This window comes from Sapajus apella, unplaced genomic scaffold (assembly GCF_009761245.1).
Source record: "Sapajus apella isolate SASKATOON/1434 unplaced genomic scaffold, GSC_monkey_1.0 scaffold91, whole genome shotgun sequence".
NCBI classification, from domain to species: Eukaryota; Metazoa; Chordata; class Mammalia; order Primates; family Cebidae; genus Sapajus; species Sapajus apella.
In genome coordinates, this window is record NW_022437031.1 from 1,150,479 (window position 1) to 1,164,794 (window position 14,316).

At 42.2% G+C, this 14,316-nt stretch overlaps 1 protein-coding gene across 17 annotated transcripts in view; it reads right to left on the minus strand.

The window, feature by feature from the left end:
* The window catches only part of ARHGEF9 (Cdc42 guanine nucleotide exchange factor 9), a 179,438-nt gene that overhangs the window by 87,504 nt on the left and 77,618 nt on the right, over positions 1–14,316 (minus strand). For 13 of the 17 annotated variants that reach the window (XM_032255777.1, XM_032255780.1, XM_032255770.1 and 10 more), the window contains one exon: positions 11,032–11,211. The exons of the other annotated variants lie outside the window; for them this stretch is intronic. In XM_032255777.1, the coding sequence (XP_032111668.1) occupies positions 11,032–11,157 (126 nt within the window). In that variant the 5' untranslated portion in view covers positions 11,158–11,211. The remainder of the gene's footprint in view (positions 1–11,031; positions 11,212–14,316) is intronic. 17 annotated transcript variants of the gene reach the window in all.

A 14,316-nucleotide genomic window follows, 5' to 3' on the forward strand; every position in this document is an offset into this window, starting at 1 on the left:
AAAAGCCAGGTGTGGTGGCTCGTGCCTATAATCCCAGCACTTTGGCAGGCTTAGGCAGGGGCATTGCTTGAGTCCAGGAGTTCGAGACCAGCCTGGGCAACCTGGTAAAATCCTGCATCTATAAAAAAATACAAAAATTAGCTGGGTGTGGTGGCGGGCACCTGTAGTCCCAGCTACTCAGGAGGCTGAGGTGGGAGGAGTGCCCAGGCCCAGGAGTTTGGGGCTACAGCAAGCCATGATCACGCCACTACACTTCCAGCCTGGGCAACAGCGTAAGATCCTGCCTCAAAGGGGGGAAAAAAAAAGAGAGAGGGAGAGATTATGGAGAATGGGCTGCAAACATTCTTGGAGTTTATCTGTTCTGACCCCTCCATCTTTCAGGGGAGAAAAGTGAGATTTGGCAAAGGGAAATAATTTGACTAAAGTAACAGAACTTGGGCAAATCACCTCCCTTATACATAAGTTTTCGTATCTATTATCAGACTCTTGGAGTATGGGCTGAAGGTCTACAGTAGTTCTGTATCTTCTCAGTGGCCATTTGATGATCATCTGCTGGATAAATGAATTTTTATTAAGTCCTTCACTCAACAAATCAAGAAACCATTTTTACTGCATACTCCCTGCCTCTGGATACCTGGTCACCATGCTTTATCTGCTTATTGAAGCACACCCAGCAACCTGATGTTGGACCAAGTAATACCAGCCACTTGTCATGACAACAAAGCCACCCTCTGTCTGCTGCCTATTGATGCTACTCTCTACATACTGGGCTGGACTTTCTCCCAATATTTTTAATTGGGAGGGTGCTTATCCACTGCATACTCTCAGCCTATCACAATTCACATGGGAAAGTGAACTTCTAGGACTTGCCCCAAATTCAAGTTCATCTGGCTGCACTGATTTTCAGGGTACTGCTAGCCACATCCCATATATAGCATCTTTATTAAATATATCCTTAATAGTAAGCTATGCTTACCTTATATGTAACTAAATGTGGGAATGAGTTCCTCCCACACATGCCACTCAGGGCTAAGCTCTACTGAGCAACAATGTCAATAACTTTACTACCTTAAAAAGCTTATCAAAACAAATAAAGAGTCGGACCAATGGGCAGAATTTGCAGGTCTATTATTATGGCTCTTTTCCCCAGTACATCTTATAAAAGAGGTTTTTCAATCCATTATTGGATTCCTACATATGACACAGTGTTCCATCATTTATTTGTTCATAAATGAAGGTTAACTGCTGATGGATGGCCCCAGTAACATTTTTATGCCTGTTGGTAGAGGTCAGAACAGCCAAGAAAGAATATTGTCCAATTATATGTTCAGCGGGGTCATTAGTTGTAAAAGCATTCCTATTAGTCTTCAAAGCCTGGCAGTTTCAGCATGTCCTGGCCTCCATGTAGCCCATGTTCTCAGACAAGTGGCTAAATGGAATGGAACAGAAGCCTTGCATGCCCAGATGGCCTCATTCTAGCCACTCACATAGCAGCAACAAGAAGCTGATTCATCCAAATAATGGTTAAGATGAAAGCTCAGAAGCCTGGAGGATAGGAGAGGCTTGGCAGACCTGGTCTTAGGTTTCAGATCTCTGATGGGCTACAGACAGAGTGGAGAGTCGGTATATTCCCAGAGGGTTTGGAAGAGGAGCAGGGAGAAATAAGAACATTATTTCTACCATTTACATTAAGAGTTTGCTGCAAGTATTACCAGTATTATTATTGAGTGCTTCCTATATGTCAGACTCCATTGTCAGTGCTCTTCTTGTATTGTTTAGTTCTCCCGACAACTTAATGAGGTAGGTGTTGTTACATCCTCAATATACTGATGAGATCACTGAAGCACGGAAAGTACAAGTGACCTGCCATGGCCATTTTGCTAATAAATGGAAAGGCTCTGATTATAATCCAGAAAGATGATCTCTAGATCCAGTTTTCTTGGACATTTACACCCTTCCCATCAGTAGAAGCTCCAGAAAGACAGATTCTAGTTCAAAATAAGGACAAACTATCTCAGTTCTGTCCTGAGTTATAACTGGTGGCCTAAAGAGGTAGGGAGCTATCTGTCAGTAGAAGTATCAGAGCAGGGACTAAATTGACCACTTGGGAGGCAGGAGTATTTTAGAGGTGTTTAAACATCAGAAAGAGGAATAAACTAGATGACTTTTAAGATCCCCACAAGCCCTGAAATTCCCTAGATCTAATTTTGGCTTATAGCAATATGATGTTCAAAGTGGCAGTGGTGACTAGAAGTGGGGTTGAGCAGTGACAAATGTTATTATGAGTGGGCTGAGTAAATGGGTTGTGGGAGAAAACTGAGTTTTAAGTTTTATTTTAAAGTTGATGGGTGGGTCATGCTCCAAAATTCTAGAATCAAAAAGTTGAAACACATTTGTAGATTTGAAGTTCACCACAAGAAGATATAAAAGCAGAAACAGTTTAAAACTGGTTGACACGCGTAGGGTATATGGAAATGGGACTTTTACTTTTTATGTTTACTTTCTGAATAACTTAAAATACCATTCTATTAATGTTATTACAAGTAAAAATTAAAAAGTATATGTATCTTCAAAAAGAAAAAAAAAAGTGAGCTGTCTCTTGATTTAGAGTATGGCTCCTCAAAGGACAGGAGAACACAGCTTCTGAGCTGAACTGCCTCTTCATACCACCTTGTGTCAGCTTCCCTTGCCATATCCACTGGCAGGAGACTCACAGAAACATCCTCACACCTCCACTCAACAGCTGTAGTGCCAAGCCTTCCTGCTCCACTAGGCAGCTCCATCAAGCAAATTTGTTGTACTATTCTGAGTAGCTTCAGGGTGGTAAAAGAATGTTATCCTGGTTCTAGAATCATGGAAGACCCTCAGACTGGTGAAAGGGATAGGACCTTCAGAAACCACATGGTCCAAATCCTTGAAATGTCAGTGGAGACACTGAGGCCCAAAAGAGGGAAGGTCTCTGCCTGACATCCCTCAGGGAATCAGTGACAAAGCTCTCCCTTCAACTCAGATCTTTGACTTCCTAGCCAATGCTCCTGCTACCTTCATTGTGCTCTTTCTGCTTGATAACCTCTCAGATGTTTCATTTCTCCTTCCCTAGGAGCCCTACAATTTCCTGTTGCTCCAGAACATGCCTCCTGCCCAACAGGCATAAAATGGTTTTTGATATACCTACAAGGCATATATCTAATACAGAAGGGCCTAAAAATGTTAGAAAACTATTTGCCCATAGCTCCATATTCATATGCCTCTCCTGCCTTCTTAGCATCATCTGCCTAACTCCCGGCTCCTCTAAGGCAAAAGTGAGCTTGTGACTTAGATCTCACTGGATCTGAATTCCAATTATAATCAAGGAAGAGGAAAGGGGGAGGACAGTTGAGTAACCTAAGGACTGACACCCTCAGCTGGCCAATATAGCCCACCATGCTGAGGGAGTGCCATCTTCAATGGTTTGGTTTCTTGCTCAAGTCATTGGTATCCTCTGCTTCATCCCTATCCTCTGGCGGGATGGAGAATGTCTCTAAAAGGCAAAGATATATGTACATATTTAGATCAGGGGATTTCAGACTCACTAGATGGCTAGATCTCTGACAGCAATGGTACACATAAGGCCTGAGCCCTCAGACCCTTTGCCCTGTATCTCATACCCTAGAGATGGGCAACCAAACTTCAAGTTCCCCAACAATGACTACCGTGTGTCAACTTGAGGGACCAAATACATTCTGGGAACAGAGCTAAAGCAGGCCACGTCTTCTGTCATTCAATATGAAGACATCTCAAATGAAAGCTCTTCAAAAAGACTCAATTCTGAAAAGTAAAAAAAAGAGACCCACCCACTTATAAGTATTGTATCTCTAGTGACCCTCTAATTTAGAGGACAACAGGCCTTGGAAGAGGCCTCTCAGGATGCCAGATACCCTTAGTACTTGTCTAGACCACTCTAGGAGTTGGCTGTTGCTAAGTGCTAGACAGTCACGTTTGTTCAGGACTTAGTAAACACTGGTGAGAATATATTAATAGCACTAGAGCACTAGTAATAAGAAGCCATGTGGAAAAAAAATATAAGTGGTTTCACTCTTATCCATAATAACTATACTGATGAATAAATATATATATACACACACACACACACACACACACACACAAAGTATAATGATTTTCCAAAAATTTTGTACTTTACAAAGAGCCACAGAAATATACCTCATCTCCAGGTACTCAGTGATGGTCCTCCTCTCTTCATGTCATCATACCACCAAGGCAGTATATACATGATGCTAGGAAGGCCTAAGATGATCCCAAAATGAACCAGGGGGTGGGGGGTTGATTACACAGAGAAAAATAGGTGGCAGGCCCAAGATCATAGCCTCAACTCAGGCAGCCAACCAGGTTACAAATCCGTGCTATGGGTCAACAATAGCCTTGGAAAGCCCCAAAGCCAAGAAAACAATTCAGAGTGTCTCCTGATGGTGCCAACTCTTAAAAACCATCTTCCTTTTGCAAAAAGCAACATTTTTCAAGAAACTGGCTCAGACTACAGCATAAGGGCTAGTAGCTGGAAATAACAGAGTAGTTCAAGCTTGGTTTACAGATGCTGGCCAGGTTCTCAAAAACCCAGGGTGATTTTAGCTCTGGTCCTGCCTGGAGGCTGAGGGATAGGCTCTATGACTCTCAAGATTACTTTCAACTTGGGATTTTTTTTTCTTTTTTTTTTTATTGCATTTTAGGTTTTGGGGTACATGTGAAGAACATGCAAGATTGTTGCATAGGTACACACATGGCAGTGTGATTTGCTGCCTTCCTCCCCTTCACCTATATCTGGCATTTCTCCACATGCTATCTCTCCCCACTTCCCCACCCCCCCGTCCCTCCCCCATTTCCTCTCAACAGACTCCGGTGTGTAGTGCTCCCCTCCCTGTGTCCATGTGTTCTCATTGTTCAACACACGCCTATGAGTGAGAACATGTGGTGTTTGATTTTCTGCTCTTGTGTCAGTTTGCTGAGAATGATGGTTTCCAGGTTCACCCATGTTCCCACAAAGGACACAAACTCATCGTTTTTGATGGCTGCATAATATTCCATGGTGTATATGTACCACATTTTCCCTGTCCAGTCTATCATCAATGGGCATTTGGGTTGGTTCCACGTCTTTGCTATTGTAAACAGTGCTGCAATGAACATTCGTGTGCACGTGTCCTTATAGTAGAACGATTTATAATCCTTTGGTTATATACCCAGTAATGGGATTGCTGGGTCAAATGGAATTTCTATTTCTAGGTCCTTGAGGAATCGCCACACTGTCTTCCACAATGGTTGAACTAATTTACACTCCCACCAACAGTGTAAAAGTGTTCCTATTTCTCCCCATCCTCTCCAGCATCTTGGGATTTTTAAGAGGGTGACCTGTGCTACCTAAATCTGCAGGAATCATCTGGGTGACGTAACAGCTACATTTAAGGTTCTCTCTGAGCTGAAGAAGGCTTCATATTAAAATAATAAAAAACCCTCCAATTAGCCAAATGATGTACTAGATGACGTAATCCAAAGAATGGACATAGTGAGAAGTCATTAAGATGGATTATGTGAATGCAAATGAATTCTAATAATGCCATTTGAAATTCTAGTACAGGGGAGAGAAATTGCCATAATCCAGAAAGAAAGACCCTCCCTGCTAACGTCAGCCTAAACTCAAAACCTATAATGTGTCACCTCTAGGGCCATAAGCAAGATCTCCTACATAAATGATATAAATGTTTAAAACTAGAGATTTATGAACATTTCAAATCTTAAATGGGTTGGTATATTGAAACTGCTCTCAAGAAAGCAAAACACTGTTGCCTTTAGTCTGGAATGAAAGGTAAGTCCTCAAGTGTTAACAATCTTGTTAGCAGCCCAAGACTGCCCTTTCCTGATTGTGCTATAGGCCAGAAAGCAGAAGATACAGATTCATAAGGGGACAACATCACTAAAAGTGATAGAACAGGGCACACAAAGAATCAGTTCTTCCAGTGAAACAACCTTAAACTGGCAATGAATGACAGAATCCATTGTTTTGGAACTCTAGACTCTAATTCAAAACTTGCAGCAACGTACAGGGGACTATGTAATGCAGAAAAGGGCAGCAAAAATTTGGTGAGAGAGCATTGAAGCACTTTTGCTTATCCTCCTACCATCCCCCATCCTCCAGTGGCTGAGGAGAGAGTGGCCCACATTCCTGGTGTGGCTTGCTGGTGCCAGGGGATAATGACCTTGTTCTTTACAATATTGTGGTTGTATATTTTGATCTGTTTCGCACTAAGGGACTAGCACAGAGGTTGACCCCTGACTGCAGAGGTTTTCCAGGCTGTGGCTGCCTCTGTTGAAAGATTTCAAGACATCCACTGCTCATGCTCACTTGGGATAAGGGACTGTGAACAGGACAAATACCAAAGAAATCCAATAGCACAGGAAGGAGGAAGCTAAAAAGTAAGTTTCTTTGGGGAATAAGGATTCATAAGGGCTACCATGCATACCAGGGAAGTCACACTATAACATGCATGCCCAGGACCAGATGCATGCTCAGAAAAAAACCTCAGAGGACCATAAGCTTGTATTTCTGGAGGATTTGTGATCTCCATACAAACAGGAGGAGAAGGCTGAGACAGAAGAGTTGATGACCTGGCACAGTCTCAAGTGAGTACTCCAGTTCTGAGTCAAGCTGCAAAAAGCAGGAAAATAGAACTGCTTTTCTTCTTAAATCCAGGTGTTTAAGGAAATCTGTCAGGTTATTGGCTGACCAATGAGATAAAATGTTTGAACAGAGATTTCAAAACGACCACATATGACAAGAATACAGTCTTGCAAAAATAGTTGGAAAAAGTCACTAAACAAATGTACAACCGCAGCCCTCAACAATCAAGAGTAGCAAACCCTGGGGAAAGAAGAGAATCTGATTTCTAGAGTTACCACATTATAATATTGAAAATGCCAAGTTTTCAACAAAAAATTTACAAGGCCTACAAAGAAACAGGAACATATGACCTATTCACAGGAAAAAAATAATTTGGCAGAAAACATACCAAAGGAAGCCAAGACATTAAACTTACTAGACAAAGACTGTCTAGTAAAATTGTCTTAAGATTCAGGAGGCCTGGGTTCAAGTCCTGGTTTTGCCACTAATTCCCTACATGAGAAAGCAAGTCATTTCCATTTTCTGGGCTCATGTTTCCTCAGTATTCATACAGTCTGGAGGTACGCTGACCAACGGCTACAAGCTGGGTCCTTGGGAGATAATTTAGCCTACAGACGTATAGTGTTTGACTTTCACTGTGCTTCTTTAAAAATATGAATTACTGGTTAATATTTTTTTCAAAAGAGTTTTACATAAAAATCCAATTCCTGGCTTTTCTTGAAATACTAGAAGATCTGGCCCCTCTGGGCTTTCCTCTCCACTATGCCTCATTTTAATGATGAGAACCATCCAATCACTTTTGCTGTCTTTAGATGGGGCATGGATTTCCCAGTTGGACACAGGCACCCCCTTATTCCTTGTCTCAATTTGTTTCACTCACTTAATTGGCCCCTGTAAGCATTTAAGTTGGCCACTCTTGGCTAAGATGGGTCTTTCCAATTCTAAATTTACAGTGAGTCGAAGGTTTCATAAAGGAGAAAAGCTTTTTCCAAGTATCTTTTTTTGTAGCCAAAAAGAGACAATATATATATAAAAGCCAGGTCATACTCTGTAACAATGGGCTTTCCTTTGAAATGGAGAAGTTGGGTTTCCATGATATCTAGTCTGTAGAAAGGCAAGAAATGATAGTAATGATTGGCTTAGGTCATCCTTTCATCTCCCTATTTCCAAACAGGCCAGAAACCAGAGAAATAAAGAATTTGAAAGAACAAAGTATATTATCCAGCTGCTGATGACACCTAAGCAAGCTCTTTACTTTCTGTCGAAACCTATGCCTTGTCACACAGGCCTCACCTCCAATCAATAACAAGTTGTCATGTGGCCTGCCCACAATCTACCCTTAAGTAGAGAGCAAGCTCTCCTCAGGTCATGGTTCAAAGTCAGAAAAAAAAAGGTTCCTTTTATGCACAGTGACAAAGGAAGAGAGCCTGAAAAAGTTGGATTTGCTACTTAGAGAGACAATCATATCCTAGCAGTCTACCCTTAGCTCCTAGTGGGGAAACCAGCCCAGGAAAACAGCTGAAGATGTCAACAACTAGATATGAGGATTGATGCTAAGCAAGTTTAATTCATTTAACCTTACCAACTACTGGGAAGGTATATCAGCTCCTACACTGCTCTTGTGAAGCCATGTCCCCAGTACAAAAAGGAAAGAGCCTGAGAACACACACACACACACACACACACACACACACACACACACACACAAGAATGAAATTCTGAACAACAGAGGAGGCAGATGTGACTAGGTCGAAGACACATATGCCTGGTAAGTTCCTGTACAGTGGCCAAAATGGCATCATAATTCCTATTTACAAATATCCAGCTTATCACAGGTAATAAAGCATTTTTACAAGCCCCAATTGTTCCCATTTCACAAGGAAGAAAACTGATATTTGAAGATGCATAGGAAGCTGCTCAAGTTGCATATCTAATAACAAAACTGAGGCAAGAATCTGAGTTTCCCAGAAGACACATAGGAAGCTGTTCAAGTTGCATTTATAATAATAGAACTGAGGCAAGAATCTGGGTTTCCCAGACTGCAGGTTGGGTTTTAATGTGTAATTGGTAGGGCTAACTTGAACAGAGCCACACTAAGCACTCTTGATTATCCATCCTAGGGCTCAAATGTCAGCAGTGAGACTCCAAGGTAGGGAATGAAGATACCCCACTTTGTGAGTCACCAATTTGGTCAAATGATATTTAACTAGCCTGGAGCCTGTGTGTTACTGTTTTTGTTTGTTTGTTTGAGTTCTTGTTGTTTTTTGTTTTTTATTCTACTGAAGTGATTTTGTGGTATAGCCAGGGTTGAGAACCACTTGGGCTAGACTCTATATCAAGTGGCTGCTGGGGCTGTGTTCCCATAGGAACACTCCTCCTGGCCTTGGACTTAGGAGCATTAATGCCTGCTCATTGATAATCGGAAGTCTAGTTCTGCCATTTGGTTCCCTGAGCCATCCTGGCTTGCTCAATCATATCCCCTCATCCTTGGATTTACTATTTCTTATAAAAGTGGCATTTCCCTGAAAATGAAATGCATTTGGATTTAGGTGACATCATCATTGGGTACAGTTTAATCCTTCTTTTAAAGAGTGAGGTCTGTAAGCACAAGACACCCCAGCTATATGCGTACAGAGTCTCACATTAGTCCTGAAGGTCTGACTACCCCTGGGACTGATTCATCAACCAGTAAAGATGAGCTGGGAAACAGATGGCATTTGCAGATTCTGACAGAAGAGAAGAAAAGATTGAATATTTCTTTAGGGGATTTTCATGTTAGAAGGATATGAGAGGTCACTTTTTCCATTTCTCTGCTTCTAGGCTGTGCCCTCACCTAAACTGCCCCAACCAGGTAACAATGCTTTCTGGGGTTTTAGCCTTGAGGAAGGAGGCCTCTATCAACCTTGAGGGGAGCCTTGATACATGGACCTTCTTGGAGCTAATAAGGTGGTAGTGATTATTATAATCATGATGATAATCATAAAATAAGTTACCATTTGCTAAGATCCTAACATCTGTCTAGCACTGTGCTAGATATCTTACTGGCATATATGATCTAATTCCTTATAAAAAGTCGGTTATCCCTATTTTTCTGATGAGGAAATCAGAGCTCAGGGAACTTAAAAATCTTACCAAAAGCTATAGAGCTAGAAGGTAGTAAAACTGTATCTCAAGTTTTCTAACTCCAAATGCCCTCCCCCTTCCTTTATGTCACATTGCCATAATTCTAATCTTGAGGCCCTTCAACCTCTAGGAGCTCTCGCTAGCCCTTCTGACCTTTTGTTTGGGGTCTAGAAGATTTCAGCCTAATTTTACAGGAGAAAATAACAAAATGTGATAGGCTGTAGTAAGGATGGTATAACATACCCTCATGTGGCTTCCGTACTTGTCTTGCCACAAAGCAGTTTTCACATGTTTTACCTCATTCACTGTGACATCCTCTGGCATTAAAGAACTGTCAAGACCATTGTGCAGATGAGAAAAAGCAGAGCTCAAAATAGTCAAATAACTGATTCCAGCTCACAATTCCAAGAAAGAATAAGAGCTGAGAAATCTAACCAATGTTCTTCCCCCGCAGCACTGGGAGGTCATAAGCACATTGGGATCACTTCCTTTATAGTGACTCAGAAAAAGCAAAAACTGCTGAGAGTTTCCTCCCAAGAGCCTCTCTGTTAAGGGCCAAGTTCTTCATGGTACAGTATCAAAGAGGCAAAAGGCTTATAAGACCTTGCATGCTGCTTGCTTCCCACCCCCAGCACATTTAAATCCCAACCCCTTTTTTACTCTCAAAAAAAGTAAAATCTGGTATCAGTAAACTCTAGCCCCTGGGAGGCAGGGAGCTTACACTCTTACATTAACATTGGAATACAGTCCAGTGACAATACACAGGGGTATGAGAGGCAAAGAAGTAGACAGGAATGAGAGGAGGAGAAAGAACAGATGAGAGAGAGGAGGAGATAGGAAGAAACTACAAGAAGAAAGGATTAAAAACAAGATGAGAAAAAGAAAGCAGAAAAAAAGAGAGATAAGAAAGACAAAAGTTCACAGCAATATAGGGTTAAAAAGTTATTCAAAAACCCACGAGGCCAACCCCAAAAGAAGAAACCAAGACCAACACAAGGTAAGTGATTAGTACAAAGGTGGGAGGTGGGGATGTTAAACAAGAGACAAAGGAAAACTCTAAAAATTAAAAGGGCACAGATTTAAGGAAGTCCAGCTTCTCGGTATGAAACAATGTTTAAAAAGGAATAAAATATGAGAAAGCCACTAGGAGAGAAATGAACAGGAGAACAGAGGCTGGTGAAGGGGAAGCCAGGTACAGGCAGCAAAGGAAAGAGTAGAGGAGAGTGAAGACTGACACTCACCCTCACAAAGCTGGCAGGAAACCATCCCTCCTCATCGTCGATCTGGCCCCACCACCAATCCTTGTTGGAAGCATCCAAGACTTTGATGACGTCGCCAGCCTTAAATGCCAACTCCCGGTTGGCCATGGTGACGTGATCCCATACTGCCTCAGCACTAACGATGGAATCTCCAGTGATCAGCTTAGGAGACAAAATGAGAATGTGTTCAGTCCACACAGCTACCTTATTTACCCCTTCCCCCACCCACAGAGCTTTACTACTTGTAGAAAAACTCATATGCTCAAGTGGTGACAGAGGTGAGGGGGAGGGCACTGGAACACGAGTTCTATTGAACCGCAAGACAAACAATACTGCCAACTCTCTGTTAGCCAGTGCATGGTATGACCCAGAATATGAATACATACTACATATGCCTCATGCTTTTTATCCCTACTCATGAACTCCTCCTACAGAGAACAAAGAAAGCTCCAGTCCATCTGTCCTTGGTGCTTCAAGGCAGCTCTTGGTCTGGAATGGGTGGAGAGGCTGAAATCAACGGCTAAAATGAGACTCAAGCTTGTTTCCTTTCAATTCCCTGTGCGCCTGCCCTTTCCTCCTCCTCCCTGGAACTGACCAATTGAGAGTTGGTGGTACATTATTTAACCCCACCATGCCCCTCCCCCTGGGGTAACAGACCATAACATTCTTACACATAATGGACCCCAGTCCTGCAGCCTCCTGCTCTCACTCACACATGATGCCATCCAGAGAGGTCATGGGTAGAAAAGAATGTGGCTTTCTGTGATACCTTGCACCCAAGAAACTCAACTTTAACACAGATTCTCTCGGCAATTTGTATAACCATCCTGGGAGATAAAGTAGGGGGAGAGGTCTGGGCTGACTTCTGCATTTGATGGATAGCAAAACTTAACAAGGAAGTGAACAGATGAGCTAGAGATCACCCAGCAAGAAAGGACCTGTGCGTGGAATGGACCCTAACCCTGCTCACTTCATCGCCAGCAGGACTGGGCTCCACACAAGAGCAGGCAGACATCTATCCCACTGCCATATGAGCAAACACACATTTATGAAACTCATCTAAGCACATTGACAGTGATGGGGTGGGGGGTTAGTCTGCCTCTCTCTCTACCATCCTGACCACTGTGTTATTTGTTCTTTTTCCCTTAACTGTTCCAGCTCGTATGGGCCATCCGTCTTCTCAGCATTTGGGGTAATAGATTCCAGAATAGAGAACACATGGCCTGTCAGACAAAGAGACTCAAGCATTCTCTCTCCAGCACTGAATTTCTGAACAAGTCCTCTAGAAGTCAGCTTTTCCATCAGCCTACTTTCCTCAAGGCAATAGTGGCTCCATAAGACCAAAACTAAAACAAACTTCAAGAAAACAGAGATAGTCTACGGCATATACATCCTCTCTCATATATCTGCCCTCCAAAATGCTAGCCACAGAATAACCCTAGGGTCTCAAAATAAATGCACAACGCATATGAACACACACACATACACACACACTGATATTTGACTTAAGTTAACATGTTCTGTTCAGATCCTGCCTGATGTATCTGCCATGGCTTAGGATTCGTCTTTGTGCCTTCCACGGAAGGTAAGGCATAGGGAGAGCTCTTCATGATGGATACAGAAACAATTTCCAGCAGGACCTTTTACAATGCCACCTTTCAAATACCTCATGCTTTACTCTTTGCAAAGTGTTTTCACATCTACATCATTTGATCCTTATGGAATAAACTGGGCCTCACTATTACCGTGCATTCATCAATTCATTCATTCACTTATTTTTATTTTTTAAGACAGAATCTTGCTCTGTTGCCCAGGCTGGAGTACAGTGGCACAATCTTGGCTCACTGCAACCTCCACCTCCTGGGTTCAAGCGATTCTGGTGCCTCAGCCTCCCAAGTAGCTGGGACTACAGGCACATGCCACCACTCCCAGCTAATTTTTGTACTTTTAGTAAAGTTGGGGGTTTCTCGATGTTGGCCAGGTTGGTCTCAAACTCCTGACCTCAAATGATCCACCCGCCTCAGACTCCCAGAGTGCTGGGATTATAGGTGTGAGCAACTGTGCCTGGCCAATTACCTATATTTTAAAGATGAGGAAACTGAGGCTCAGAAAGGTGAGCCGGTCCTTCAGCCAATTAGACAAGTAATACATTATGAAGCTGAGTCTTCTAACTTCGTGTGCTCTTATGCTTATCAAACTGTACTACCAATGTCTACTCATTATCTATACTGAACTCCATCTATGACATCATAAGCCAGTTGGCTCCTATTCTTAAAGAACCCTAAAGGAGATTTAGACAGCCACTGTTAATCATAGGTGCCCCTGACACTGAGGACATTCATTTTTATGTTGAACTTGCTTTCTTCCAATTGTACTAAAAGTCATTTCTCCTTGTTTTGGCCTCAATGAAGAAAAACAATAGCTGGTCACTGGCCTACTAAAGTACATTTTTATAGAGAAGTCTCCCTTCTCCTGGAAAAGATGGGTCCCAAGTGGGCATTGTTAGAACTCAATAAGCACATACAGCCCCAACCCAGAGCAACATTAAGACCTGTGGTTTGAAGCTATATCTATAGCTTTTTATCAAGGGTCAAAGAGTATCTCAGCATCAATTACCAACCTTCTGCTCAGGACACTATCTGTGGTGCTCTCTGAGATTCCCCCAGGCCCAGGTCAGGCTGATTTCACTGTCTATACTTTTTGACTTTGCACTCTTCTTTTTAGGAACTCCATGCTTGGCTTTTCCCAGAAGCAGTTAGCTGACTTCTGTCCCCCATTTAGTCCAGCTGCTATACCCGGGCCCTCAAGTCACAGGGCTCACCTATACCCTGGACAAAGCCAATCCAGGACCCAGTGGTCACAAAAACAACTAACCAACTTGCAAGCCTGTTGTCAGGGCCTACTTAGAATCAATGACTGTCAGAATTAAACAGAATTTTAAAGATCATCACCTTTATGCCCTCATTACATAGATCAGGTTTAAACCTGATTGTTGCTTGTGTTAAAAAAAAAAAGTAACTTGCCTACAGTCATCAAATGGTCAGCCTCCTAGACCAATGATTTTTTCTAACATAATACCATAGAGAGAGAAGATAGACAGAAAAAAATAATCTGAAATTAAGACCCTGTTCTACTACTAGCTAAAGGTGTAATGATAATTACGACGTTAGCTAATACAGAGCACTTATTATATGTCAGGCACTGTTCTAAACACGTTATTAACATTAGCTCATTTAAGCCTCACAGCAGTCCTTTAAGAAAAAACTA